This window comes from Dama dama, chromosome X, assembly GCF_033118175.1.
Source record: "Dama dama isolate Ldn47 chromosome X, ASM3311817v1, whole genome shotgun sequence".
In the NCBI taxonomy this organism is placed as follows: domain Eukaryota; kingdom Metazoa; phylum Chordata; class Mammalia; order Artiodactyla; family Cervidae; genus Dama; species Dama dama.
Window position 1 is genome coordinate 102,194,853 of NC_083714.1, and position 27,582 is coordinate 102,222,434.

Here is a 27,582-nt window from a genome sequence, read left to right on the forward strand (position 1 = left end):
GGACGCTCCAAGTACTGAACCGGCTCCGCGAGACCGGGATCCGGAAGTCGAAGACTAGCGGGGCGAGCGCAGCCCCTGGGCCAAGAGTGTTGTGCTGTCTTCTCTTCTCAGAGCTCCGCCGGAAGTGGAGGTAAGAAACTACTCTCTTTTTTCGTGATGAGAGCTCACCTAGCCGGCCGCGCGGAAAGGATCACCTGTTTGCGGTGAAACCAGAGGCTCCCTCAGCCCCGGAACAGAGAGGTAAAGAGTCAGGTTCCTTTCAGGGTAGAAGGGCCTGGATGAGAGACAGGGATTGCTCGGCACGTGGACATACGCCCAAACTCATTCTTGGGTGTAGAGGGGCACGGACCACCTTATCTAGATAGGCGTGGACCCTTCTGTGTGTGTGTTAGTCGCTCAGTCGTGTCCGACTCTTTGCGATCCCATAGACTGTAGCCCGCCGGGTTCCTCTGTCCATGGAATTTTCCAGGCAAGAATAGTGGAATGGGTTGCTATTCCCTTTCCCAGTAGACCCCTGGACACCCTTTATGGAGAGAGTTACAGACCCCACTTGTGTGGAGAAGCGTGGAGTGCCCTCCTCCTTTAGGGTAGTGAGGCTCCATTCCGCACTTTTCCCGTGTAGACGGGCGTGGACACCCCAAAGGTGTGGCGACATCGACACTCCCCCATAAAGAGATATATCTTCCCTCCTCACGAGGCTGAACCGCGCAGATTTCTACTGGTAGGTCTGCTTCGGTGCACCTTTTCCCTTATGACAGAAGCTTTGATGTATTTACCCCCACCCCTGCTCGACCACTAGAACAGAAGAGCTAATAAACAGTTGAGTGAACCTCTTTCCCTTAGCGTCAAGACCTAGAGACCTTCCTACCTTGCCCCTGTGTAACTAATTGACTGATGCCCTGCGACCATTCCTGCAGAAGTGCGAGACCACCCCTCCCTAAGTGTTTCGAGGCACAGGTCTCAGCCCACAGAGAACCACGCAGATGTACCCCTTCTAGGCTAGAGTGAGTCCCCATTGAGGAAAGTCAGGCCTGATCACCTTCTCCCCAGGTGCTGGCTTACTGAATTTGTTAAGGCTTGACCCACCAAAAATGCCCTGCAGCAAACAGCAGCAGGCCTTAACCAATGAAGAGAGAGAACTGCCTCTTCTGGGTCCCCCGGGGAAGAGGGACTCAGATTTATTCTTCTTTTTAGGTAGACGCAGGTCATTCCTTCTTCCCTGCCCTTCCAAGGATTTAGAATCACCAACTGTAGGAAAGGAGAGACCCCAAAGGAGCAGAGAGGTGCCTTGCAATATTGAGAGGCAGTGACATCACTGATCACCCCACAGTGCAGTGCATATGGGCTCCCCCTTATCCAAGGTAGAGGAGCTCAGACCTTTTTCTCTCCATCCAGGGGAAAAAAACTCATAGGAAACCGACCCACCCCCCAGTGTAAGGGCCATTCCATTGAATTTATAGCTGCATCCCCCCTCCCCATATAGAGAACCAGAGGTCCTTTTCCTTCAGTATTACTACACTGCTGACTTCAACAGGTATGCAAGATAAGCAAATGATGCCCCTCCCACCTCCCTGGAAAGGTCTAGAATAGCCCACTGCAGGCAAGGTGCAGGCCCTGTTCATGGAAAGCTGAATAATTCCCCCCTTTGTTAGCATGGCACTAATGAACTAATGTCATCTTGTAGTGGAGGTAGGCATATCAGTCCCATCCCATGGCCCTCCCTAGGGTAAAGAGACCGCTCCCTGCCACACACACAGATGTACAGACCTGTGCTCCTCTTCCATGCAGCAGAGATGCACACAGCCACTGTGCCAATTTTTCCAGTTCCTCTGTATCCTGGAGTAGAGTGACAAAAGGTATCCTGCTCTCCCTGCAGTCAAGGAATCTGCCAAGGAACAGACCCTAGCCATATATACAGGCACAGATTTTTTTCCCCCTCTCCCCCAAGATTTTGCACTGACCTCAGTCCACATAGACATACAGAAAAGCTCTATTCAGAGGTCCCTTATCCCCTAGGATATGTCTCCCCCCTCACCTCTCTCCCAGGATAGATGAGACATAGAACTCCCTATTTGGGGAAAAGAGATGCAGTAAATACTGTGTGTAGAGACAGATTGTCCTTGCATACCCCTCTCCCCTTAGAGTAGAGAAGTTTAGTGCTAGTCCCTTACCTAAGGTATATAACACTACAGGGTGGAGGATTGAGGACCCAGGATCCCATCTGATGCATTGAGGCACTGACTCCACCCAGGAAGAGAGGTTTACACCTACCTTCCCTATATTATTATTAATAATTATATTCAGCCATACCAGACACCAGCTCCAGTATAACCCCTTCACTCAAATTCCTCTAATTGTTAGGGCTTCCTTATCATGTACTTTTGCCTTCAGGGGGCTTAGTAGGGAGCTTGTGGCACTGTGGTTCCCCTCTCTGTCTTCAAATTGGTTCTTCTCCCATTCCAACAGGAAACAAAAGCCTGCAGATTTGAATCTACCTGCTTTCAAGTTAGTCATCATGATGAAACTTAGACACAGTGAGTTTCTTTTACTGCTCCTTCCCAGTCCTAAGCTTTAATAAATACAGTATTTTAAGGCAGCTTTAAAAATTGCCTGGTATAAGCCAGATCATTCAGTCTGTCTTTTATGTATGGTATTATTGTTGTTTTCCCTCATGTTATCCCCCATACACATTTTACAGATAAGGAAACCAAGGCTCAGCAAGGTTAAGTGACTTGATCAAGAGACTGTAGGTGAATAGGGGTAAATACCATATTATACTGCCTGTAACCCTAACACAGCTTAGCATTTTTCTTTATTATAAGTTGTACCTATAAGTTGGTATCATGGATTGTGCCAGTGGTTAAGAGTATGGACTCTGGAGCAGACTGAGTTTGAATCTCAGTTCTTCCAATTACATGTGTATGGCCTTGGGCAAGTTACTTAACTTCATTCTCCTTATCTACAAAATGGGTGGGAGTGGGGTGGGGGAAGAGGAGAATAATAATAGTTCCTACTTAATAAAGAAATAAAAAGAAATAATATTTGCCAAATAGTGTTGTGAGGATTTTAGTTCAGTTCATTCACTCATTCATGTCCGACTCTTTGTGACCCCATGGACTGCAGCACGCCAGGCCTCCCTGTCCATCACCAACTCCCAGAGTTTACTCAAACGCATGTCCATTGAGTCGGTGATGCCATCCAACCGTCTCATCATCTGTCGTCCCCTTCTCCTCCCACCTTCAATCTTTCCCAGCATCAGGGCCTTTTCAGATGAGTCAGCTCTTCGCATCAGGTGGCAAAGGATTGGAGTTTCAGCTTCAGCATCAGTCCTTCCAATGAATATTCAGGACTGATTTCCTTTAGGATGGACTGGTTGGATCTCCTTGCAGTCCAAGGGACTCTCAAGAGTCTTCTCCAATACCACAGTTCAAAAGATTCAATTCTTCAGCGCTCAGCTTTCTTTATAGTCCAACTCTCACATCTATACATGACTATTGGACAAACCAGAGCTTTGACTAGACAGACCTTTGTTGGCAAAGTAATGTCTCTGCTTTTTAATATGCTATCTAGGTTGGTCATAACTTTTCTTCCAAGGAGCAAGCATCTTTTAATTTCATGGCTTAGTCACCATTTGCAGTGATTTTGGAGCCCCAAAAAATAAAGTCTGTCACTGTTTCCTCGGTTTCCCCGTCTATTTGCCATGAAGTGATAGGACCAGATGCTATGATCTTAGTTTTCTGGATGTTGAGTTTGAAGCGATAGGACCAGATGCCATGATCTTAGTTTTCTGAATGTTGAGTTTTAAGCCAGCTTTTTCAATCTCTTTCACTTTCATCAAGAGGCTCTTTAGTTCTTCACTTTCTGCCATAAGGGTGGTGTCATCTGTATATATGAGGTTATTGATATTTCTCTTGGTAATCTTGATTCCAGCTTGTGATTCATCGAGCCCAGCGTTTCTCATCATGTACTCTGCATATAAGTTAAATAAGCAGGGTGACAATATACAGCCTTGACGTACTCCTTTCCGGATTTGGAACCAGTTTGTTGTTCCCTGTCCAGTTCTAACTGTTGCTTCCTGACCTGCATACATGTTTCTCAAGAGGCACATCAGGTGGTCTGGTATTCCCATCTCTTTAAGAATTTTACAGAGTTTGTTGTGGTCCACACAGTCAAAGACTTTGGCATAGTCAACAAAGCAGAAGTAGTTGTTTTTCTGGAACTCTCTTGCTTTTTTGATCATCCAGTGGATGTTGGTGGCAATTTGACCTCTGGTTCCTCTGCCTTTTCTAAATCCAGCTTGAACGTCTGGAAGTTCTTGGTTCACATACTGTTGAAGCCTGGCTTGGAGAATTTTGAGCATTACTTTACTAACGTGTGAAATGAGTGCAATTGTGCAGTAATTTGAGCATTCTTTGGCATTGCCTTTCTTTGAGATTGGAGAATGAAAACTGACCTTTTCCAGTCCTGTGGCCACTGCTGAGTTTTCCAAATTTGCTGGTATATTGAGTGCAGCACTTGCACAGCATCATCTTTTAGGATTGAAATAGCTCAACTGCAATTCCATCACCTCCACTAGTTTTGTTTGTAGTGATGCTTGCTAAGGCCCACTTGACTTTGCATTCCAGGATGTCTGGCTCTAGGTGAGTGATCACACCATTATCTGAGTTGTTATCTGGGTCGTGAAGATCTTTTTTGTGAGGATTTAATGCATTAAAATAGAAGAACACTTAGAAGGGTTCCTGGCACATAATAAGCACTCTATTAAGTATTGGCTTAAAAGATTCAGCCTTCATTTCTCTTTGGAATTTAACCCTTCAGAGGATGCATACAGTGTTCTGCCACTAAATTGTTGTCTGACATCTCTTGAGCTATGGATTTTTCTTACTGTGAAATAGACAGTGTGGATAAATTGCTGTTGTTTCTGCCTTCAGGACTCCTTTTCCTTCTCATCCTTTAATGGGATAACTCTTGCCTGTTTTTCAGATTTCACCTTATACATAACTTCCTCTGGAAATTGCTCCTGTTAATCTCCTGCCTTGGTTTACACTTGCCTGTGCACCCATAGGGACCAGGGCTATTAACTCTGTAGATTGTGTCTGTCTCTTCTGCTGCTGCTGAGTCACTTCAGTCATGTCCAACCCTTTGCGATCCCATGGACTATAGCCCACCAGGCTCCTCTGTCCGTGGGATTCTCCAGGCAAGAATACTGGAGTGGGTTTCCATGCCCTCCTCCAGGGGATCTTCCGGACTCAGGGATCGAATCCTTGTCTCCTGCGGCTCCTATGTTGCAGGCGGATTCTTTACCACTGAGCCACTGGGGAAGCCCCTGTCTCTTCAACTTCTCACTGACTCCTGGTTTATCTTTTTGTCCCAAGGGTGCAACATGACCAGGCATAGCTATTGGGCACTTACTGTGTGTCGGGCACTAGAATGTCTCAGTAATGCTAACTCAATTCCCTCTCCTTCCACCATGATGTTTATAGTCTAGAAGGAGAAGACAAATATGATACATGGACTCTTTCTTATAAGAGATAAGGCAAGGGTGGTAGGACAGACTTTGTGCTTCCCTGCCTTTATCCTGCCATCGCCCAAGGAGAAAATAGCATGTGGATAGCACACTGGATAGACTGGATGAAAATTGTGCAACCCAGTGGCCTTGTATTCTGTGTGAATGGTGGCCCTGCCTATGTAGGGCTTGGTTAAAAAAAATTCACTTACTTTATATAATGATAAAAATTTCATCAAGAGTCAGGCTTTGGTTATGTCAGTACCAAAAGCAAATAATCATTTCTTCAAGCAACACAAGAAAAGTGAACAAAATTAGTTTATACTCTAAGAACATTAAATACAAGATAATAGAATTTCTATTTTATTTTTTTAAATTAATTTTTATTGGTAACAATTATTGATAGTGATGAAAAAGACAATAATTAGCTGGTTAAATAGAGTATATGCATACAAAGGAACCCTGGCAAGTGAAAGAAGTGAAGTAGTATGGAAAAACAGTTAGATGGAAAGATCTCCAGGATTTGTTAAGTGAAAAAAGCAAGTTACTGACAGGAGTACATAGTATATTACCTTCCTTGGGAGAAAATGGGAAAATAAAAATATATATTTATATTTGCACAAAGAAACTGAATGATGCGTGACAAACTAATAAAGTGGTTTCTTGTGGTGAGAGGACTGCAGGGACTAGGGACAAGTGTGGGAGGGAGACCTCTGAGAGTACATGTTTTTATTTATTTTTAACAATTTTTATTGGAGTATAGTTGATTTACAATGTGTTAGTTTCAGATGTATAGCAAAGTGAATCAGTTATACATATGTCCACTCTTTTTTAGATTCTTTTCTGATATAGGACATGACAGAGTATTGAGTACAGTTCTTTGTGCTATACTGTTATTACTATTGTTGAGTAGCTCAGTCATGTCCAACTCTTGCGACCCCATAGACTGTAGCCCACCAGGCTCCTCTGTCCATGGGATTTCCCAGGCAAAAATACTGGAGTGAGTTGCCATTTCTTTCTCCAGGGGATCTTCCTGACTCAGGGATCAAACCTGCATCTCCTGCATTGCGGGTGGATTCTTTACCATCTGAGTCAGTAGGGAAGCCATGTGCTATACTATAGGTCCTTATTAGTTTTCTAGTTTATATCTGAAAGTGAAAGTGTTAGTCACTTAGTTGTGTCCAACTCTTTGCGGCCCCATGGACCGTAGCCTGCCAGGATCCTCTGTCCATGGAATTCTCCAGGGTTGAATACTGGAGTGGGTAGCCATTCCCTTCTCCAGAGGATCTTCCTTACCCAGGGATCAAACCTGGGTCTCCTGCATTGCAGGCAGATTCTTTACTGTCTGAGCCACCAGAGAAACCCCATTTTTTTATAGTGGTGTGTATATGTCAGTCCCAATCTCCCAGTTTATCCCCCCACTTTCCTGCACTGGTGACCGTAAGTTTGTTTTCTGTATCTGACATGGTTTTATTTTGGAACTGTATGACTGTATTACCTGTTAAAGACATTTAAAACATTTACAGCCATCAGTGATTTCTTGCACAGCTATGTAATCCATCATAATGGCAGACTGTGTAAGGTGCACAGGGAGGGAAATGGGGTGGCCACTGAATGAAGAAGCAAGTGGCATCAGTGTTTTGGAAGTCTCTGGGACGTTGAACAAATGTGCTTGAAGATAGTTGAGAGGGATGTCTTAAGACTGCTTTTCCTTTAAACAATAAAACAAACTCTCCTTTTTAATAGCCATTCAAAAATGTACAGCAGTTGAAATTGTATTTGAACACTCTTTCTAGGCTTCTCAGTAATCTTCCTAGATTTAATCATTATCATTACCATTTGGGTCCAGGGTATCTCTCTAGCCCAGGATATGGAGAGCTGCACCACGAAGCATCTCCCCTACCTTCTGCTGCTGAATATCAGTGAGAGTTGGTATGTGGCAATATTGGTGCTCAGATTTAAGAAAATTCTTCAAGGTCATATAGGTAGGTACTTATTGAAGCAGAACAGGAACCTAGCTCTGGCTGGCTAAAAAATGGTAGCTGTTTTCTCTCTGAAGCTATTAAAGAACGATAACAGGGGCTCCTGGGTGTTGCAGTGTTGTGAGTGGTGAATGCACCCCTGCCTTCTTCTCAGTTTCTCCTCCCCCTCCTTCTCTCTGAAGCAGATGTTTTTTCCTCTCTCTAAGTGATGTATTTTCTTTCATCATGGCCCTCATTTTCCAGGGAAGTTAGGTCGATGGAAATTGTTGAGTAAAATGGCCAGACTTGGTTAATTCTAAGCCTCACATTCTTTTCATTGCAATGTGAATATTGTGGAAGAAAAGACTTGGGATCTGATTTTTTTGTTACAGGGAAATTCAGTTCATTTACTTTCATTGTAATAACTAATATGTTTGGTTTGATTTCTACCATCTTATTTTATATTTTTTGTTTGTTTCTTCTTATTCCCTTATTACTTCTAAAAAGTTTAACAAGTTAAAAAAATCCTCCATCAGTACTTAAAATTATGTTGGTAATTGCATTCATATTTAAATCAAGTGTAACTAAATTTCTGTATCACTTTATCAACGTTAAAAATAACTATTTTTATCCTACTCTTCCAAAGTTGTGAGACCTTTAGCATGGTTTTATGCTTATTTTTTGCTGATATACTTCCTCAAGTCATTTTACCAGAAGGAGAATGCAGGTGGTAATCTTTCCACATCTGAAAATTTCCTTTACCTTCACACAAGAGTGATCTTATTGGTCAGTTGTAGAAATTTAACTTGGAATACTGTCCCTTGTCTCATTACTTTGTAATGATTATTCTTCTGTCTTAGGTGTTCAGAATTGTGGCTTTGAGAAGGCTGTCTGTTTCTCTCTCCTTTGCTGGGAATGTCTTCTATTTGGAAGTTTACAAGATTTTCTCTTTGTCTTTGGGGCTCAGAAATTTCATCAGTATATGTCCAGGGCATATATGTGTCTTTTGTTTGTTAATCTTGATGCTCCATGCACCTTTCTGGCCTGAAGCCTAAATCCTGTTTTCAACTTGGAAAATATTTATCTAGTATTTTAAAAAATAATTGCTTCTCCATTTGTATCTTTTCTCTTTCTGGAACTCTTCTTAATTTAGATACTAGCTGTCTTGAGTCCATTCTCCATTTTCTATTTTATACTTTTCTTTGTATTTTTGCTCTGTTTCAAAGAAGCTCTTCCCTTGATCTTCTGGCTTATTAATTTGGTTGTTAGTGATATTCATTCTGTTTTTCACTACATTGATTGAATTTTTACTCAATATCAAGTTTTGGGAATCTTTTTCTTATACAGTTCCTTTGAAGTATCTTCTTGAATCTCCTTAAGAATAAGTAGTATTTAAATCCTCTGTTTCCTACAGTAACTCTGCTTTGATATGAACCACCTGATGTGATTGGGGAGCCTGTCCTCTGTCTGATAATCTCAAGCTGCTCCTATATTTGTTTGTATATCCTGACCTTCTAGAACCTCTTCTTGTAGGAATTCCTTTAGCCCCTTTGCAAATGGTGAGAATTATGGGACACCATTCTTTCTGAGAGGCCAGTTGTGAAGGAGGTGACAGAAGGGACTTCTAATTGAAGTGGGGAGAGGCCTTTTACTTTCCTAGGCTTGGTTAAGGTGTGATTGTAGAAGGTGAGCTCTCTTCTCCTTAAATCAAAGGGAGGCTACAGTTTGGCTGAGTAGTGTAATTCCCTTGGGAGGCAATGGCATGAACAGGGTCGGCAGGAAAGGACAGTTCTCTCCCCATGGGCTGAGGGCATCTACTCTGGTTTAGCTGGGTGGGACTCCTCAGATCACCTTCTCATGCTGCCAGTCCCCCACTTCAGCCTGGTGCCAAAATTGTTGAGCTGCCTCAGCTAGAAGTTGTAAGAGAGGAGTTATAAGTGCATGTTCCTGTTGCTCTCTTCACAGGATTTCCTTAAGAATTATTTCAGTTTGCACTGGGTATAATGTTTCAGGTATTCACTGAAATATCCAGTACCTCTTCTGACACTGCAGCTGCCAGCTCTATGTCTGTCTTGTGTGCCTAGAGAGACATGGTGTCTGAGGCTTCCTTAGATTCCCAGTATTGCCTGACCTCCATTAAGGTTCAAAGCATGTTGGGTAGGTGGATGATGGCTTTTTTTTTTTTTTTTTTTAGAAAATAAAAAGCCAGGTAAAGGTTCCAAAGGCTGCAAGAAGGTAAGTTGGTACCACTCTCAGGTAAGGTATACCCATTGTTGGGGACAAGGTTGGGAACAGGTTGCCAACTTCAGAAGAGGCCCACAAAACCAAGTAGATATTGGTTGACTCCAAATAGAGCACCACATTGGAATCAGCAGATTTGGCTTTCCCAAAAGCCATTTGGGTGGCTTCAGCATAGAAGCAGCAACATTTATTAAGTTCCCACCACAAGCCATATACTGCTTTGTGCTTAGTTTACCTTGATATGGATTGTCATTATCTCATTTTTTTTTTAGATGAGGAAACTGACCCTCAATGAGAAAGTTCCTAGGTTCAAGTAGCTCATCTGGGACTTGAGTTTTAATTCCCAAGTCTCTATTCTTCATGGAGAGGCAGGACTCAAACAGTCTTTGGCCCAGCTCCTGAATCTCCTGGTCCTGCTGGGAAAGTTGTGGACAAATACAACTTGCATCAGAGCAGCAGTTCTTAAATTTTAGCATGGTTAAAGTTCTCAAACTTTAGCCCTCCAGAATCACCTGGAGGGTTGGTTAAAACATAGATTGCTTGAGTTTCTGATTTAGTGGGTCTGTCTCAGCATCTGATAAGTGCCCAGATGATGCTACTACTGTTCCAAGGGCTATACTTGGAGAGCTATTTAGTATTCCCTTGGCCTTTACTTGGGAGACCTTTCTACTTACTGCCCACCTGCCCCGCCCCGCCCTTTCCTGGTATTCTTTACTTAGTCCCTGCCTAGCTAGGGGAAGAAGGGTCTCTCTGGTCATATGGGGACCTCTGGGGACAGAGCCCTTTTTGTTTGCTTCTCTCCTCTTTCCTCCCACAAATCTACTTATGAGCAGCTTTAACGCCACCCCCCACCCCGGGAAGGGTGATTTCTATGGGTTCATTAAATCTTCATTTTTTTCTCTCTTCTTTGGTATCCAGCCTGCAAAGCAGAATGGAAAGAAAGCAGCCACCAAAGTGGCCTCCTCTCCCCAGTTTGTTCACTCCAATGATCATGCCAGTCGGGAGGCTGAGTTAAAGAAGAAGAGGGTAAGTCCTTTGCCTTGGGGGAGAGAGAGGGCCTGACTTGACCGCCAGGTCCATGGAAATGTTGACAGGCAAAGGCCAGAATCGTTAGGGTTGTTGAGGCTGTTTGTGGAAAGGAAAGAAAGGGCAGTTGCTTTGATACTTGATTTAGTATCTCCATTTGCTCACCTCCCAGTTCATGGCTGTCTGATTTTTGTTCTCACTGCTCCACTGGAATGATCCTGCCAGTCTCACCAGCATGTTCTCTGACATCAGACTCATGGATCGCTTTCTTCCCTCATCTTATTTAATTCTCAGCATTTGAGACAATGCTTTTTTAAAAAAATTATTTATTTGTAATTGAAGGATAATTGCTTTACAGTATTGTGTTGGTTTCTGCCACACATCAGCATGAATTAGCCATAGGTACACATATGTCCCCTCTCTCTTGAACTTCCCTCCCACCTCCCTCCCCATCCCACCCCTCTAGAGCCCTGGTTTGAGTTCCTGAGTCATACAGCAAATTCCCATTGGTTATCTATTTTACATATGTAGGCTTTTTTTTTTGAAGCACTGTCACTTTTGTTTTCCTGTCATCTCTCTCTCCTGGATGTCCTTCTTCCTTTTCTCCAGTTTCTTTTGGTGTTCTTTAAATGACGGAATATCTCAGTCAGTTCAGTTCAGTTCAGTCACTTAGTCATGTCTGACTCTTTGCGACCCCATGGACTGCAGTATGATAGGCTTCCCTGTCCATCACCAACTCCTGGAACTTGCTCAAACTCATGTCCATTGAGTCGGTGATGCCGTCCAACCATCTCATCCTCTGTCGTCCCAGGGTCTTGTTTTTTTCCCCCTCTCTGATCCTAAGTGGTTCCCACTGCCTAGGACACGATCTCTCTCAGCTTTATATACTTTCCTTGTATTAGTGTCGGCCATGCTTTCCCCTCCTTCATCTCTTTGTCTTTCTTTCCCTCAAACCCCTTATCTCTTTATCTCTTGGTGTCATGTCTTCTCCCTCCCTGTATCCCTGCTCCTCCCACTTGTGCAAAGTCACACTGTTTTCTCCCTCTGTCACCTACTCCCTATTACTCTTGATCTTCCATCCCTCCCTTAGATTGCAGACCTCATCAGCTTCAGCCCTTTTGTATGGTCACTTGTTAGGTTGAGGAAATGAGGGGGAAGCAGCAGGCTGCCCGGGAGCAAGAGAGACACCGACGTAGGACCATTGAAAGCTACTGCCAGGATGTCCTGCGACGCCAAGAGGAGTTTGAGCGCAAGGTGAGAGAGCAATCTTTGCCCCTCAGTAGAACTGGTGTGAGCTTGCTCAAAAGCATCTTTTGCCATTGCTCTGTGAAAAGGAAAGAGGAAGGGTGTGAGATTTTTGGAATGGGAGTAGGGAACCAGTTCAGAGAGGATGGGAAACGGTAGGGACATGGAGGGAGGGTGAGAGGGAGGTGAAGAGCTGTATCTGTGATTGGAGAGCCCTGATTAGGTCCTTTCTCCCAAGCTGAAACACAAAGACTGGGGATTGGGAGTCGGGAGGACTGGGGGACAGGAGGAGAGAAAGATTGAGAGTGTAAAGTGAAAGTTAAGAGAGGAGTCCACTTCTTTCTGGGACTTCTTACTGCATTTCTGGCATATAATCTCATCTCACAGAATATACGCTTTCCAGTTCAAAGTTTCTTTTCTAGTATAAAGTACACATTTTGCTTCCTCCATCCCATGTTCCCCATAGATTGTTTTTCTCACTTACACCTCCCTCTTAAATTCCTCCCTTATATACTCAGGTGCATACCCAGTCCTCTAGCTGGTACTCAAACACAAACTTACAAATAGGCACACACATGGACCATGTGGATCTGTCCTTCTTCTTGATTTTGTTGCTTGTGGTGGGCTGGAATTCACATGACTGTCCCAGTCTCCCATGGTTGCCAAAGATGGCTCTCACTCTCCTCCCCTGGACCATCCTCTTTTTTTTTTCCTTTAGGAGGACGTTTTGCAAGAATTAAATATGTTTCCTCAACTGGATGATGAGGCTACAAGGAAGGCTTATTACAAGGAGTTCCGTAAGGTATGGGGGCCCATTTCTTAAGGCCCTTTAGGGAGGGCACCAATCCAGTCGTGTCTCCTCTCTGTTTCTGTTTTTCCTAAGATGAAGACCTCTTTTATGGGCCTTTTGATTCCTGCCCAGTTCTTTCCTTGCTTTCTTACCCTCTTCCCTGCCCTGCAGGTGGTGGAATACTCTGATGTGATTCTGGAAGTCCTGGATTCCAGGGACCCCTTGGGCTGCCGCTGCTTCCAAATGGAGGAGACTGTCCTACAGGCAGAAGGGAACAAGAAGCTGGTCCTGGTCTTGAACAAGATTGGTAGGTGTTGGACAGGATTGGGTAAGGCAGGGCAGGGGCCAAGCCTTCTTAAAAGACTACCTTGGACCTAACCTTGAGACACAACAACTCAATGGTATTCAAAATAGTGCAAGGTAGGAATTCTTGTTTGAGTTTTTAAAGCTAGGGATTTGAGAGGTAAAGTCACTTGTTGAAACATACACACACACACCACACAATATAACAGAAGTTGAGAATGGAGTTAAAGTCTGTCTGCCTTTCAGTTCCCTGTTTTTGCCATTTTGAGCTTTATTTGTGCCTGGCCAGTGCTAGACAGTTCCTCTTCTCCCTCATGCTGGATCCCAGATGGTGGGGCAGAAGAGCACATGGATGTGCTCAGGAGTCACTCTGGTCCGGGTTTCATCCCAGTTTTGATGTCTATTTTCTCTGGAATCTTTGACAAGTCATGTCACCTGAGAGCTTCCATTTTTCTAGGTGTGAAATGGGCTGTGATTGTCCCAATCTCATAGGATCATTGTGAGAATTAATGATAAAGTGCTTGGTACATACATGGTCAGTACTTCATAAATGGTAGCCATTCTTTTCAAGGTTATTTTTGACATTTGGCCCAACCTAGAATAATCCAGGGAGGGAATGGAAAATAGTCTTTGGGAGGCCTCTGGTACTGGGCCCCAGGTCTGGGAGGAAGGCATCTAGAAATATAGCTGGTTACCCATTGTCCTTGAAGAAACAGGTCTACTTAGAGAGGGCCAACTTGTCCCTGAGACTAGATTGTCCTTTCTGACCAACCTGGGGACTGGACAGGGACTGGCAGGCTAGGGAGATATCTGTTGGCAGAAAGTGGGCCAAGCCTGGGTTGTGGGTGGCTGCATCTTTGGAGTGAGCCATGAGGTGATGTTCTTACCAGTCCTATCCATTCCTATTTTTCCTAGACCTGGTCCCCAAGGAGGTTGTGGAGAAGTGGCTGGAATACCTTCGGAATGAGCTGCCAACTGTGGCTTTCAAGGCCAGTACCCAGCATCAGGTCAAAAACCTGGTAAGCTGGGACCAGACACATCTAGCCTCTTACACAGTAGCCTGGGGCTATACTCTTTTCTAATTATATTATTAACATAGAAATATGTCTTCAATGTCAGACTAAATTAAAGTGTACAGAAACATTTTGTTGCTTCTAGGGAGAGACAGTGGGTCCTGAGGGACATTTTTTTCAGTTTTGTAAGAAGTGTAAAACTTAATTATTAAAAAAAAAAGTAGAAAAAGTAAAAGCAATTACAGTTGACCCTTGAACTAAACAGGGGTTAGGGACATCCACTTTCTGCACAGTGGAAAATCAATGTATAACTTATAGTTGGACCTCAGTATCTATGGTTCTGCATTTACAGATTCACCCAACTGCAAATCATGTAGTACCATAGTATGTATTAGTGAAAAAAATTTGCATGTAAGTGGACCTGCACCATTCAAACCTATGTTGTTCAAGGGTCAACTGTATAGATGAAACTTGAATATCCTTTCACTGTTACCCCTAATTCCAGTCTCCTTTATCCATACACCAGATTAACCACCGTTGTTAGTTTGGTGTGTATCCTTCCAGATGTTTTTCTGTGCTTTATATTATATGTGGATTTGTATATAGAGAAAATAGTGCTTGGGTGTATCATATATGTCATCCTGAGGTGTACTTTTTTTCCCTTAAAGATCTTTCTATAGAGTTCTACCTTTTTTACACTAAATAAATATAGTTTTCAATTTTTTTAATCATTATAAGCAGTACTATAATACATACCCTTACACATCTTTTTGGCTAGTCAGCAAGTGTTTGTGTAGATTGGGTACTGAGAGGTAGAGTGGCTGGGTCATAGGTACTTTGCATTTTAGATTTTCCTAGATACTGACAAATTGCTCCCCAGCCCCACCTCCCTTCTCTACCCCCCACCCAAGTGGCTATACCAATTTATCTTCCCACTACTGGGACAGATGAATGTGTGAGAGGGCCTAATTCCCTACACCCTTGCCAATATTTGATATCATTAAACATTTAAATCTCTGTTCATCTGGGAGAAACATGGTAGTTCCTTTGTAATTTTTTACCTTTTAGATATCAAAAATTTGATAAGCATCCTTTTATAACAGCTTTTTCTTTGATCTGTATTCCACTTTAAGGATATAGCTCCTTAACCTATTTCTTATTAATGGATATTTAAGTCAATTTCTATTTTGCAGTACTATGGTAGGTAAGTAAGGACAGAGGAAGAGATGAAAGGGCATTCAGGGCAGAGGAGGTGGCATCAGGAATAAAGAGATGGAGGCTGAAATGGTCTTGTCCTGTGTGAAGAATCAAGGGAAGGTAGGCTCTACGTGGGCCGGACAGTATCTCTTCTTTCCCTGGACAGGGAGGCAAATGTCCTCATCATGTAGACAGGGTTCACTGAAGCCCAGAGAATGGAATCAGAATTTGCTGGCCACATACCTGTGAGAGGCAGAGCTGGAAATCAAACCTGGCCTGCTTAGAGGCGAGGAGGCTGTCCTGCTCCTGCTGAGGGAGGCAAGAGATGTGTGTTTAGGCAGAGACTGAGACAGAAGACGAGGTGGAAAAACTGGAAAAAATAGGCCTTGTGGAAGCAGGGAAATGGCAGATGTTTGTTCAGGGCCTGTGTGAGAAGCCCTTTGCTTCATGCTGGTGATGTTGGTGATAACAGGGAGGCAGTCCTGAAATTTGGAAATCTGCGCTCAGACCACAGCTCTCATCTCATGCCTCTTCTGTAATACCCCTCATTTTCCAGAATCGCTGCAGTGTGCCAGTGGATCAAGCCTCTGAGTCACTACTGAAAAGCAAAGCCTGCTTTGGAGCTGAAAACCTCATGAGGGTTCTGGGGAACTATTGCCGCCTTGGTGAAGTGCGCACCCATATCCGTGTGGGCGTTGTGGGTAAGGCCTTGGGGGAGGTTATGGGGCCCAGACTTCTTCCTTGTGCAGGGGCTTCATTGGGGGAAAGGATTCTGGGAACTTCATGTTACTTTTGGCTAGGGAGGAGAGGAGCTGTTCAGGAAGGGTCCTTTTTTTTTTTTAAGGTATTTATTTTGGCAGCACTGGGTTTTTGTTGCTGCATGGGCTGTCTCTCATTGCGGCAAGTGCTCACTAGTTGCAGTGCTTGGGTTTCTCATTATGGTGGGCTGTCTTATTGTGGAGCATGGGCTCTAGGGTGTGCAGGCTTCAGTAGTTGCAGCTCGCATGGGCTGAGTTGCCCTGAGGCGTGTGGAATCTTCCTGGATTGGCAGGCAGATTCTTACCCACTGTGCCACCAAGGAAGTCCCAGGAAGGCTCTTGTGATTTGTAATTTGGATTGGTGGACATGGGGAGGCATACTCAGAATCACCACTGTAGTTGGAGTGTTAGAACCATGGACTAAATGTGTGGGGCTGGGCTTAGAGTTGACCCATGTCATCCTACCACTCTGGGGAAGGGAATGGTTGCCTCATCCAGTATTCTTGCCTGGGAAATCCCCTGGACAGAGGAGCCTGGTGGGCTATATTCCACGGGGTTGCAAAGAGTCGAGACATGACTGAGCACATATGCATGCATCCCACCAGAGCTGTGGGAGAGAGGGGTGAACATCTCCCTTTCATAGATAAGAACACTAGGGCTCAGAGAAAGGAAAGGAACTTGTAGGGTTCACCCCTGTCTGAGACAAGACAAGAGCTGAGGCTCAAACCTGGAACCCAGGGCGTTGAAGGAAAGCTGTTGGGAAAGGAACCAGGAAGTTGAGAGAGGCAGAGATAGACCAGCAGGGAAAAGGAATGAAGCCAAGAGAAAAAAACATTGGAGAAAAAGCTGGAAACAGAAAAAGGTAAAATACCTGAATAGATACAGAAAAATATCTGGAAAACCAAATGGTGGGATTGGTGGGGAGTGGAAAAGGAAGACAGAGTTGAATGACAGAGGCATGCAGAGAGAGGGAGATATGATCACAAAAATGTGTGTAGAGACCTGCAGAGAGAGACATGAGAGGGCTAGAGATCCTCTCATGTGAGTAGGGAGGGAGACATGTATACCCAAGGAAAGAACAAGTGAGTCAAACTCAGGGATAAAGAGATTCAGAGGGAGATGCACGTAGAAAGAAGCAGGAACAAAATTATTCCATGTTTAGAAATGTATTTGAGGAATCAAAATACATTGTCTAAGTTAAATATATATTTATTTTAATATTAATGGAAATGGAGCTAAAAAGAAATGTAAGAAAATGGAATTAAAATACATATATTGGTTAAAATAAAAAAAAATAAAAAAAAAGCAGGAACAAAGTTGCAGACACTGAATAATGTACACCCACATCTATACACACATATGGATCCACAGACACATGTATAGATCCATACATATGAAGACACATACAGATCCAGAGGCAAAATACATGCAGACCAAGTCCTTCCCACACACTTAGCCAACTCCCCTCCAAGCAAACAGAGCCATAGAGAGACACGTGTGCCCAGATGCATTCGACCCTCAGACACAATCATGTCAGAGACACAGATACACATCTATGATGAGACAGATATATATGTATATATAGAGAAATAGAGTCAGAGAGAGGACTAGGGAGACACAGAGAAAAAGAAGCACAGTGATTCATGTAGAGAGACAAGCCCACTGAGAGAAGGACCATATACAGAAAGAGCTGAGAGGAGTTGGCATAGAGGGAATTAACAAAGAGGCAGAATTGGTGGGGTGGGGAGAATTTGAGAGAAAGGACAATGGCCATAATGAGAGAAAGTGAGACAAACCGGCAGAGAAAGAGTTGCTTAGATACACAGAGAGAAAGACAGAAATGGGAAAAGCAATGGTATTTAGAATGAGAACAGCTAAGAGAAGATACACAGAGACTTCTACACACAAGGGATATACACACAGGCACATCTATCGGAATAAATAGTACACATGTAAGTTCTAGCACACAGAGAAAGAGAATGGTGGGAATGAGAGACCCAGTGAGTAAGAAATAGACAAGGACATCCATAGACCGAGAGGCGCTTACAGGTGCCCAAACAGAAAAACACACCACAGACAGAAAGCTCCTCAAAGACTGACATCTCAAAGGAGCCCCACCTCCCACTCCCTATCCCCTGCCAGGTGAACTATACACCAGGATGGATGGTTCTGTTTTATGACATTTCCCAGTGCCCACCATCCGTTGGATTGTGTCACAGAGGTCTTGCATCCAGCACCTTTCCCAAGCTGGTTGTAAGTAGGAGGTGAGTGTCACATCTAGTGAGAGGAACACATCTAGCCAGGGTGCTCACATGTAGAGGAAAGGGATAGAAAGGCCATGGAGGGGCTTAGTCAGGGCCTTGGACAGAAAGGCAGGAGGGAGGCCAAGCTCTGTTTTTGGCTTCCCGTGGCCTGGTCACACTGCCCCTGCCTGGGCCTCCCACACACAGGCTGTCCCAAATATTTCTGAGGACCCTTCCTGCCCTGAGCTATCTGCTGTTTCTTTGTAGGCCTTCCCAATGTTGGGAAGAGCAGCCTGATCAATAGTCTGAAGCGCAGCCGTGCGTGTAGTGTGGGAGCTGTTCCTGGGGTCACCAAGTAAGTACCTGCTTGCTCCCCTACTTCACAGGTCCTTCACCCTACCATTTCCCAACTCCCATGCCTTTAACCCCTGTCCCTTATCTTGGACCACCTTCTGATTCTGCCGTAGGCATGGGAGTTTCATTAATAGCCCTTATTTACCTGGCACACCCTGGGTTTGGGCCAAGCACCCAGCTGGGTGTTCCCCCCCCACCACAGCTCCTTCAAGCCTCCTGACAGTCATGCAAGATTGGGCTCTGAGTAAGCAGTTCTGCTTCCTTGATGAAGCGACAGGCTCAGAGAGTCAGAGGCTTGCCTGTGGTCCTGCAGCTCAGTCCCTGGTGGTGGAAGTGAATCAGACTAGAATCAGACCCTGCATCTCTTCACCTTCATCTGTGTGCCATTTGTCACACTCCTTCTCTCCACTGGGTGCTTGGTCTAGAGGATGCCAGACACATCTGGACTCATCACTGTCCTACGTCCTCTCTTATCTCCCCTCTCCTGACCCAGGTTCATGCAGGAGGTCTACCTGGACAAGTTCATCAGGCTGCTGGATGCCCCGGGCATCGTCCCAGGACCCAACTCAGAGGTGGGCACTATCCTGCGCAATTGCATTCACATGCAGAAGCTGGCGGACCCTGTGACCCCGGTGGAGACCATCCTGCAACGCTGCAACCTGGAGGAGGTATGCAGGGCTCTCACTTATGCCCTGCCTTGCTCCAAGGGCCCTTCTTTCTTACTCATGATTTCTTCCTCTCTTTACCAGATTTCCAGCTATTATGGTGTCTCTGGGTTTCAGACCACTGAGCACTTTCTGACTGCAGTGGCCCACCGCTTGGGGAAGAAGAAGAAGGGGGGCGTGTGCAGTCAGGAGCAGGCAGCCAAAGCTGTCCTGGCTGACTGGGTGAGGTGAGTAGGGGTAAGGGTGAGGCCTTCTGGGAGTCAGGCTCCACAAGGGGGCCCATCTGTTTTCACTGCAGCAGAGGGCAGCCTGACTTCCTGGGTAGGGAAGGCCAAGGCATCAGGTCACATCCTTCTCAGCAACTCATGCCTAGTGATTATCCAGCAATTCAACCTCTTGTTCAGAAGTTACTGTCTGGGCTTTCTAGTTGACTCTCACTGTTTCTGACTTGAAAACTCATTCTTTGACTGGTCATTTGCTTTTTAACATACAGTTAAAATTTTTATTTATTCATTTATTTATGTTTGGCTGTGCTGGGTCTTTGTTGCTGTGTGTGGGCTTTCTCTAGTTGTGGTGAGTGGGGGCTACTCTCTAGTTGCTGTGTGTGGGCTTCTTATTTCAGTATTTTATTGTGGAACACAGGCTCTAGAGTATATAGGCTTCAGTAGTTGCAGCGTGTGAGGCTCAGCTGGTGTGGCGATGGGCTTAGTTGCCCTGTGGCATGTGGAATCTTCCTGGACCAGGGATTGAACCCGTGTCCCCTGAATTAGCAGGTGGATTCTTAACCACTGGACCACCAGCAAAGTCCTCATTTGTCATTTGTTGTCTTAATAACGTCAATTTCTTCCCACCTCCCAATGCAGCGGGAAGATCAGCTTCTATACACTCCCACCCTCCACCCATACTCTGCCTACCCATCTTAGTGCTGAGATCGTTAAGGAGATGACTGAGGTCTTTGACATTGAGGATACTGAGCAAGCCAATGAAGACACCATGGAATGTAAGTAGGGTTGAGTGGGTTGGCCTGCCCAGCAACTGGTCCTGCCCTAGTGGAGCCACAAACACCTGACAACAGGTCCCATGTTTGACCTCCCCATGCTCTGGCCCTAGTCTGGCTTGGGGAGAACTATTTTAAACATCTTTAAGTTTAATGTCTTTTCCCACAAAGTGAGGAACTGTAATTTGGGTCACAGGAAGATAGGGTGGTGGTGGAGTGGAGTGGGGGGTTGGCTGGTTGTGGGCTCTTAGTAGATATGAAAAAAATCAACAAAGTACCTGGAACATGGTAAGGTGTTTAGGAAGGGTGAGTTTCCTTTCCCCATCTCTTGAGGCCTGGAGTGGACTGAGATACTTCTCTCAAAAACCCTTTCTCTCCACAGACATAGAGAACAGACTGGTGGACATAATGGAGGGAAGGAGAGGGTGGGACGGATAGAGAGAATAGCATTGAAACATATATATTATCATATGTAAAATAGATAGCCAGTGGGAATTTGCTGTATGACACAGGCAGCTGAATCTTGTGCTCTGTGACAATCTAGAGGGATGGGATGGGATGGGAAGTGGGAGGGAAGTTAAAGAGGGAAGGGCATATATATATATACACCTATGACTGATTCACATTGATGTATGGCAGAAACCATCACAACATTGTAAAGCAATTATCCTCCAATTAAAAAAGGAAACAAAAAAGAAAACCCTTCTCATTGCCCCAGGTTTTGTCACAGCCATTGCATGTCCATTCCTGCATTTTTACTCTTGTCCCCATTGGTGGGTGAGGCATCTGAGACACAGAAAGGTGATACTTGCTAAATGGTACATGGTCAGTGACAGGTAGATGTGGCATTCAAACTAGCTCTCTTGCCCTGTTGTTGAAGACTCTTCCAGCTCAGTGTATCTGAGTGGTTAGAAGAATGAACTGCCTGGATTAAAATCTGAGTTTTGTTAGCTGTGTAGTGCTACACAAGTTTCTTAACCTCTCCATGACCAATGGCATCATCTGTACAATGGGATGATAGCACATACCTGATAAGATAGTTGTGAAGACTTATTTAATATGTAAAACCTAGTGCCTGGCATATAGCACATGCTTGGTAAATATTAGCTGTTATTAAGATGGTTATTTGTTGGAGTACAAAGGTATGACTTTCAGAAACTCCTGTGGGAAGTTAATTCTCTTCAGCTGTTCTACCATCTGCAGCTCCTTCCTCATCTACCCCACCCAAGAAAGGTACCCGGTGCTCTCTGGGCCTGTCTGTGGACACTCTGGGGTAGTGGAGAAAGTCTTGGCTGGCCTGGCTTCCAGTTACTCTGTTTCTCTTGAGGGCCAGTAGTTTTCCTTCTCTGGGCCTTTTAGTGTGCTTGGATTACAAATGAGGACAAGAGGCTTGCCTGCTTCAGAATATATTCCCCATGTGGCTTTGGGCAAGTCAGCCGTCTTTCTGAACTTTACTTTTCTGTCAGGTGGACATTTGGGAGGAATTAGAGCTTGCATTTTTAGGGCTGTATGTGAGGGCAAGTGGGGCTCTGGCAGTGAAAATGCACTTTAGCAAATGATTGAGGTCCCAGAAATTGAGAAGAGGGAGTGGTTAATAATCAGAGTTTCCTAGTTGCCCTAGTGTTGAATCTTGAAGAGTGATTAGCAATTAGAGGCCCAGGGAAGGAGATGGGGCAAAGTTTAGAAGAGGTGCAAAGGTAGTATGGGCCCAGGGCAATGTACACATTTGTGGCCTGCAGTAGAGGCCAGCTCCAGACAAGGCACCAGTGAAATAGGGAGAGAGGCCTGGTCCTGGGGAGGGAATTCTAGTAGCTGCCATTTATAGAGCAGTGTCTCAGGCTAGTGCATTTCAGGCACCCATTGCTGTGATTTACAGCAGCCCTGTGTTACAGGGCTTGTGGCATTCTGCTTTTCAGATGAGGAATCTAAGACTCTAAGACTCGCAGGCAAGTACCCTAGTGGAAAACCCACACCTTTAATCCTGTGTTATGTGGCCTCCCAGCAGGAATAAAAGAGCCTTCCTTCTTGACTCCCCTGGGCAGTATCCACATATCCTTTCCACTGAGGCCTGACCAGGGGACTGGTAGCAGAAAGGAGCCAGGGCCCTGACAGTGGTATTGATTGTGTTAAAGGCTTGGCCACTGGAGAATCGGATGAGCTGTTGGGTGACATGGACCCGCTCGAAATGGAGATCAAGTGGCTCCATTCTCCGATGGTGAAAATAGCAGATGCTATGGAAAATAAAACCACCGTGTATAAGGTACCTGTCTATTTCTTCATGGCAACCCTCTCGTCTACCCAAGGGCTCTGGGAAATGGTCAGTCCCTTCCACCTGGCTCCCACGAAGTCCACCTATAATAGTGGGGAGGTGCAGGTCATTCATTCACTCCCTGTGGGCACTCTGGCTGTAGTCAGGGTACATCCTTTGCTAACCAATGGCAGATCCAAGGAGGAGGCATGCTCTCAGGCAGCTTTCCAAGCCCAGCTTTAGCCCTAGAGAACAGGATCCCCATCTATCCACCCAGCTGTTCAAGTTACAAACCTGGACATCCCTTACTTGTCCTTCCCTCTAACTGGTATCTTGGATCCTATACACAGTCACCAAGTCTGTCTTCTCCCTCCTAAATCTTAATAGATGCTCTTGGTGTCTTTGTGGCCTACCATTCCTATAACCCTAGCCTAAGCTTCCAGTTGTCTTTGACCTGGACATATGTCCCATATGGCAGGTCCCAAAGGTCACCTGCCCTTTCATGGCTCCCCAGCACTTACAGGATCAAGTTGATATGCTGTGCTGTGATCTCGGAGGCTTTTTCAGCCTTTTCATCTGCCAGTCCCCCCCGTCTCTGCCCTTCGAGAGGTCACAGTGTAGTGGTTTAAGCCGTAGATATCCACACTGATGGGAGACACACAGGGATTCAGGGCAGACGGTGGGAAAGCATGAATCTAAGGGCCCTAACCTATACTACTTGTGAGCCAGGGAAGTCTTCCTGGGGGCTCTGATACTTTTGCCACATCTTGAAATTTGAGGAATTCTCTGGGCAAGAGGGGCAGCAGCCCTTGGGCAGGGGCTCAGCCTGTGCATGTGCCAAGACCTGAAAGGGTGAGAGCATGGTATTTTGCAGAAATCACTAGTGGTCTGAGGTGGCTGGAGTCAGGGTAGAGGTAGGGAAGGGTGAATCTGGTGTCAGATCCCTGAAGGCCTTGAGTTTGACTTTAAACCATGAGTAATAGGTAAACACTGAAAGTTGGCAATTTTGTACAGGAGGAGGAAAGGCAAAGGGTTTAAATTTTTTCCCATTTTGTTTATTTAAAATATTTTGACTAGGTACATGGTATAAAACTGAAAAGGTAGGAAATTCCCTCGCAGTCCAATGGTTAGGACTCTATGCTTTCACTGCCAAGGTTTGGATTCAATCCCTGGGGAACTAAGATCCCACAAGCTGTGCAGGGTGCCATCCACCCCAAAAAAAGGTAGAGAGTGTACAATAAAAGTAAATCTCTCCTGCTTCTCTCTTCCAGCCACCCTGCCCTCCTTGGAGGCAATCACTATTAGACTTGAGTGTCCTTTCAGAGCTATTGCATCTTCAACGCACAAACACATAAAAGCAGATAGCAGATCTATTTTAATCCAAATAGTCATATGCTGTTTGTATTTTTCTGCACATTCCTTATTTCACTTACAAATTCATAGTGTAGATTGTTCCATATGATTACTTAACTTCATTTTTGATGGCTACATAATATCTGGAAGGGTTTCTTAAGCAGGGAAGTGATTTGGTCAAGTTTATACATTAGAACTATCACTCCAGTGACTGCAGTAAGAATCAAGTTTTAAAAAAAGGAGCCAGAGTAGAGGTAGGGAGTCTATAAAGGAAACTCTTGCCTGTGCTCTGTAAGAGATAAGACCTGCCTTAGGGCAGTGGTAGGAATTATGCCCATTCCCATTTTCACATAGTTTCAAAACTCCCCCTAGTGCTTATAGGAAAATCAGTTTAAAGTTGTGAGTTTAAGGCCATCCCCCAAGCACCCAGAACATACCATTTTTCCTCATAGACCAGCAGTAGTTCCCTGCTCTGTATTACAAGTTCCAGGCTCAGGTTCAGGGCCATGAGAAGGGCCACTCTATTGTCCAACTCTGGGAGATACCATTGAGTGTGCTGTGTTGTGAATGGTGCCCGCCCCCTGCAACCCCAGAGTTGTAGGGTTTGTAGCATTGCTATTCCCCCGCTGTAGTGTAGTAGGTAGTCATACATATAGAATTCTGATTGCTTGGGTTCTGATTTATTCCACTGCTTACTAGCTGTGTTACCTTGTTTGTCAAAGACATTGTTACCAGTATTAAATGAGTTAATACGTACGTGTGTGTGAGTACATGTATACATATTCATATGTATGTATATGACACACATACATGTATGTGCTTAGAAAGGTACCTGGCACATAGTGAGCTTTCTGTCAATATTATGTTTTACTGACCCTGTGTACCTTCTACTCCAGCCCAGTAGATACCCTTTTGGGTGCCCAGGTATGCTCTGTGCTTTCCAGTGTTCAGTCAGGAATGACCCTTCCATCCACAGTATGTTGACCACCACCATGCCCTCAGCCTCTGTCACTTAGGCTGCATATCTTTGGTGGACACTTACCATATTCTAACTTGTGATGTGGTTGGGTTTTTTCCTCTTTAGCCTGGTTGCTTCCCAAAGATGGGTGTACATGCGAATCATTTCTCCAGCATTTCCCCGTACAGAACTGGGCACAAGATAGATGTTGGAACATATTTGTTAAATTGAGTAGGACCTTAAAAGGTCATTTGAACAAAGAATCATTGTAATACCAATTGTCTTTGACAAGTAGTTCTACTTTTTCATTTTATTCTTGTAAAAGCCAGGCAAGCTACCCGCTGCCCACCCTTATTTGACAGATGAGCAAATTGTGGCTGAAAGAATAACTAAGCACCTGCCAATCTGTGGTAGAGCCAGACTTGAAGATTAGTTCTTTGTAACTCCAGACTCCTGTTCTTAATGCAAGCCTGTCCCTACCTCCTTTGCAGAAGTCTTTGGGGTTATTTTGGGGGCCCAGACCTCACTGTTGTCCTCACTTTCCCCAGATTGGAGATCTTACTGGGTATTGCACCAATCCAAACCGTCATCAGATGGGATGGGCTAAGCGCAATGTGGACCTTCAGCCTAGGAACAATAGCATGGTGGATGTTTGCTCAGTGGACCGCCGCCCAGTGCTACAGAGGATCATGGAGACAGACCCCCTGCAGCAGGGCCAGGCTCTGGCATCTGCCCTGAAGTATAAGAAGAAGATCCAGAAGCGTGCAGGTGGGAGGACCTGACCACCCTCCTGTGCTCCAAAAAAGAACCACCTGAGGCCTTAATTAAGGGCTCCTAAATGAGTATCTCCATGTGTCTAACCCTCTGTCAGGATTAAGGGGCAGGGATGGGTTAGGAGGATCACCTGCTAGCAGAGTGGTCCTCAAACTTCAGTAGCTTATTTTAGAAGTGACTTGGAGGTTTATTAAAACACAGGATTCTGGGACCTACCCCCAGAGTTTCTAGCTGAGTAGGTTGGCTGTTGGTGAGGGCTGAGAATTTCTGTTTCTAACTGGTTCCTAGTCAGTGCTGATGTTGCTCTTCTGGGGGCCACACTTGGAGAACCACTGGCCTAGTCTTATGTATCAAATACCCCATTTATTTATCATTGCTTTCTATGTGTTAAGAAACTTTCAGGCTACATACATATGTTTACTTTATCTATAGATAAAACACTCAAAATCCAAAGGGTACAAAAGGATATACATTAAAGTCCCCTCCAGTCCCTTAGTTCCAGGCCTCCCCCCAGAGGCAACCAGTTAATTTCTTGTATCTCATTTCCTGGGGTAGGTTTACAGACAAATATCTATATATTCCTTGTTCTGTTTTTTAGACAAATATTAGTCTCTTGAACATACAATTTGCCACATCATTTTTCCACTCAAAATATATTACAGATATCTCCCCATCAATTCACAAAAGAAGTCCCTTTATTTTAATGGTGGTCCATTGTGTGGCCGGTCCACTTAGGTCTTCATGCTATACTAATTTTCACCAATTCATTGGAAGTCTTATTCTCATTCGGTAAGTGAGGAAACTGGGTCCCAGAAACTCCAGGTATTTGGGCCAAAATGTGAACCTAGGATTGATTGATCCCATAAGCCCTGTTCTTTGAACTAGACTATGTTCATAACCATTTGCTCTTGGCCTGATTCTACACTGAGTCCTGGGAATACAGAGGTTAATTGCTCTTTAACTGCTGGTCTTATTGGAGTGAGGAGGAGATAAGAAAACAGACATTGGGAACACAAAGTGATCACCATGAAGACAGAAAACAAAATGAGGGAACCTAACCCAGCCTGAAGGTTGTGGTGGGATAGAGGTGATCAGAGAAGGCTTCCTGAAGGAGGTTATGTCTGAGGAAAATCCCGAGGAATAATAGGGTGTGGCTGAAGGCTGGAGGTGAGCATTCAGGTTCAAAGCCCCTACTGCCATCCTGCTGGTTTGCTGTAAGAGCTTTGGGGGTCTTAACAAAGCACTGCTGATGGCAGAGTGCTGAGTTCAACACAGTGAAAGAAAAGAGCTGTTTTGATACTAGGAAGAGATAAAAATATTTGAAGCTCAGTAGTGTGACTCTGAGATATAAGCTATTTTGGGGTGATCATTTCACAGGTAGACAAATGGGTCTTTCTGTGAGATTCAGTAGTGGGCTGCCAGTAGCCCACCAGTTGTTTTGTTCAGTGTTGATGGTGGGCGGTTAGGGAACCAGTTTGGGAGTTTGGTGCTGACAAAGATAAATGTAGCCTAGCTCCTGCAAGCCTTCTGTTGGCAAGCCAACCACCAAATGACTTCCTCTTTTTCTCCATCTGCAGATAAACTTGCCAGCAAGCTGTCTGATTCCATGATGTCCGCTCTTGACCTCTCTGGCAATGCTGATGACAGTGCTGGTGACTGATCCACTGATCTCACCTCCCTTTCCAACTCCAGTTCCAATGGAAATAACAGATGAAATGGTTTGCTTCTCCCTGAAGCACCTGCATATTAAAAGAACCCCTCACCCACTTCCCTCCTTTCTCCAGGAAAAAAAAAAAAGGTCCCAAGTGTCTGAAGCTGACAAACCTAATACCTTTATTTAACCCCTACTCTGTTTACAAGAGAAATAAATAATCAGAAGATCCCTTATGCCAACAATTTATCCTCCACCTTATAGATTGGATTGGTTGGAGGGCCGACCCCTCACAAAAC

General features: G+C 44.7%; 1 protein-coding gene across 3 annotated transcripts; it reads left to right on the forward strand.

Moving 5' to 3' along the window:
- On the forward strand, window positions 1-27,514 carry GNL3L (G protein nucleolar 3 like). 3 transcript variants are annotated; one of them, XM_061137778.1, is made up of 17 exons: window positions 112-130; window positions 2,467-2,534; window positions 7,356-7,491; window positions 9,662-9,702; window positions 10,627-10,734; window positions 11,872-11,988; window positions 12,698-12,781; window positions 12,941-13,076; window positions 13,988-14,091; window positions 15,839-15,983; window positions 18,551-18,638; window positions 19,131-19,305; window positions 19,387-19,529; window positions 20,166-20,302; window positions 22,432-22,559; window positions 25,407-25,626; window positions 27,210-27,514. In XM_061137778.1, the coding sequence occupies exons 3-17, from the start codon at window positions 7,377-7,379 to the stop codon at window positions 27,290-27,292; spliced, it is 1,824 nt and encodes a 607-aa protein (XP_060993761.1). In that variant the 5' UTR covers window positions 112-130; window positions 2,467-2,534; window positions 7,356-7,376; the 3' UTR covers window positions 27,293-27,514. The 3 variants fall into 3 exon arrangements, with proteins under 3 accessions (XP_060993760.1, XP_060993762.1, XP_060993761.1); XM_061137777.1 differs by lacking the exon at window positions 7,356-7,491 and having other exon boundaries at window positions 1-130; XM_061137779.1 differs by lacking the exon at window positions 7,356-7,491 and having other exon boundaries at window positions 105-240.
- The last annotated feature ends 68 nt before the right edge of the window (window positions 27,515-27,582 follow it).

Excerpts from the sequence above, each read along its gene's own strand:
- GNL3L (XM_061137778.1), top strand. The coding sequence starts at position 7,377 with ATGGAGAGCTGCACCACGAAGCATCTCCCCTACCTTCTGCTGCTGAAT. Across the intron at positions 12,782-12,940 it reads ATTACAAGGAGTTCCGTAAG|GTGGTGGAATACTCTGATGT; the intron begins GTATGGGGGCCC and ends CCTGCCCTGCAG. Across the intron at positions 18,639-19,130 it reads GCTGTTCCTGGGGTCACCAA|GTTCATGCAGGAGGTCTACC; the intron begins GTAAGTACCTGC and ends CTCCTGACCCAG.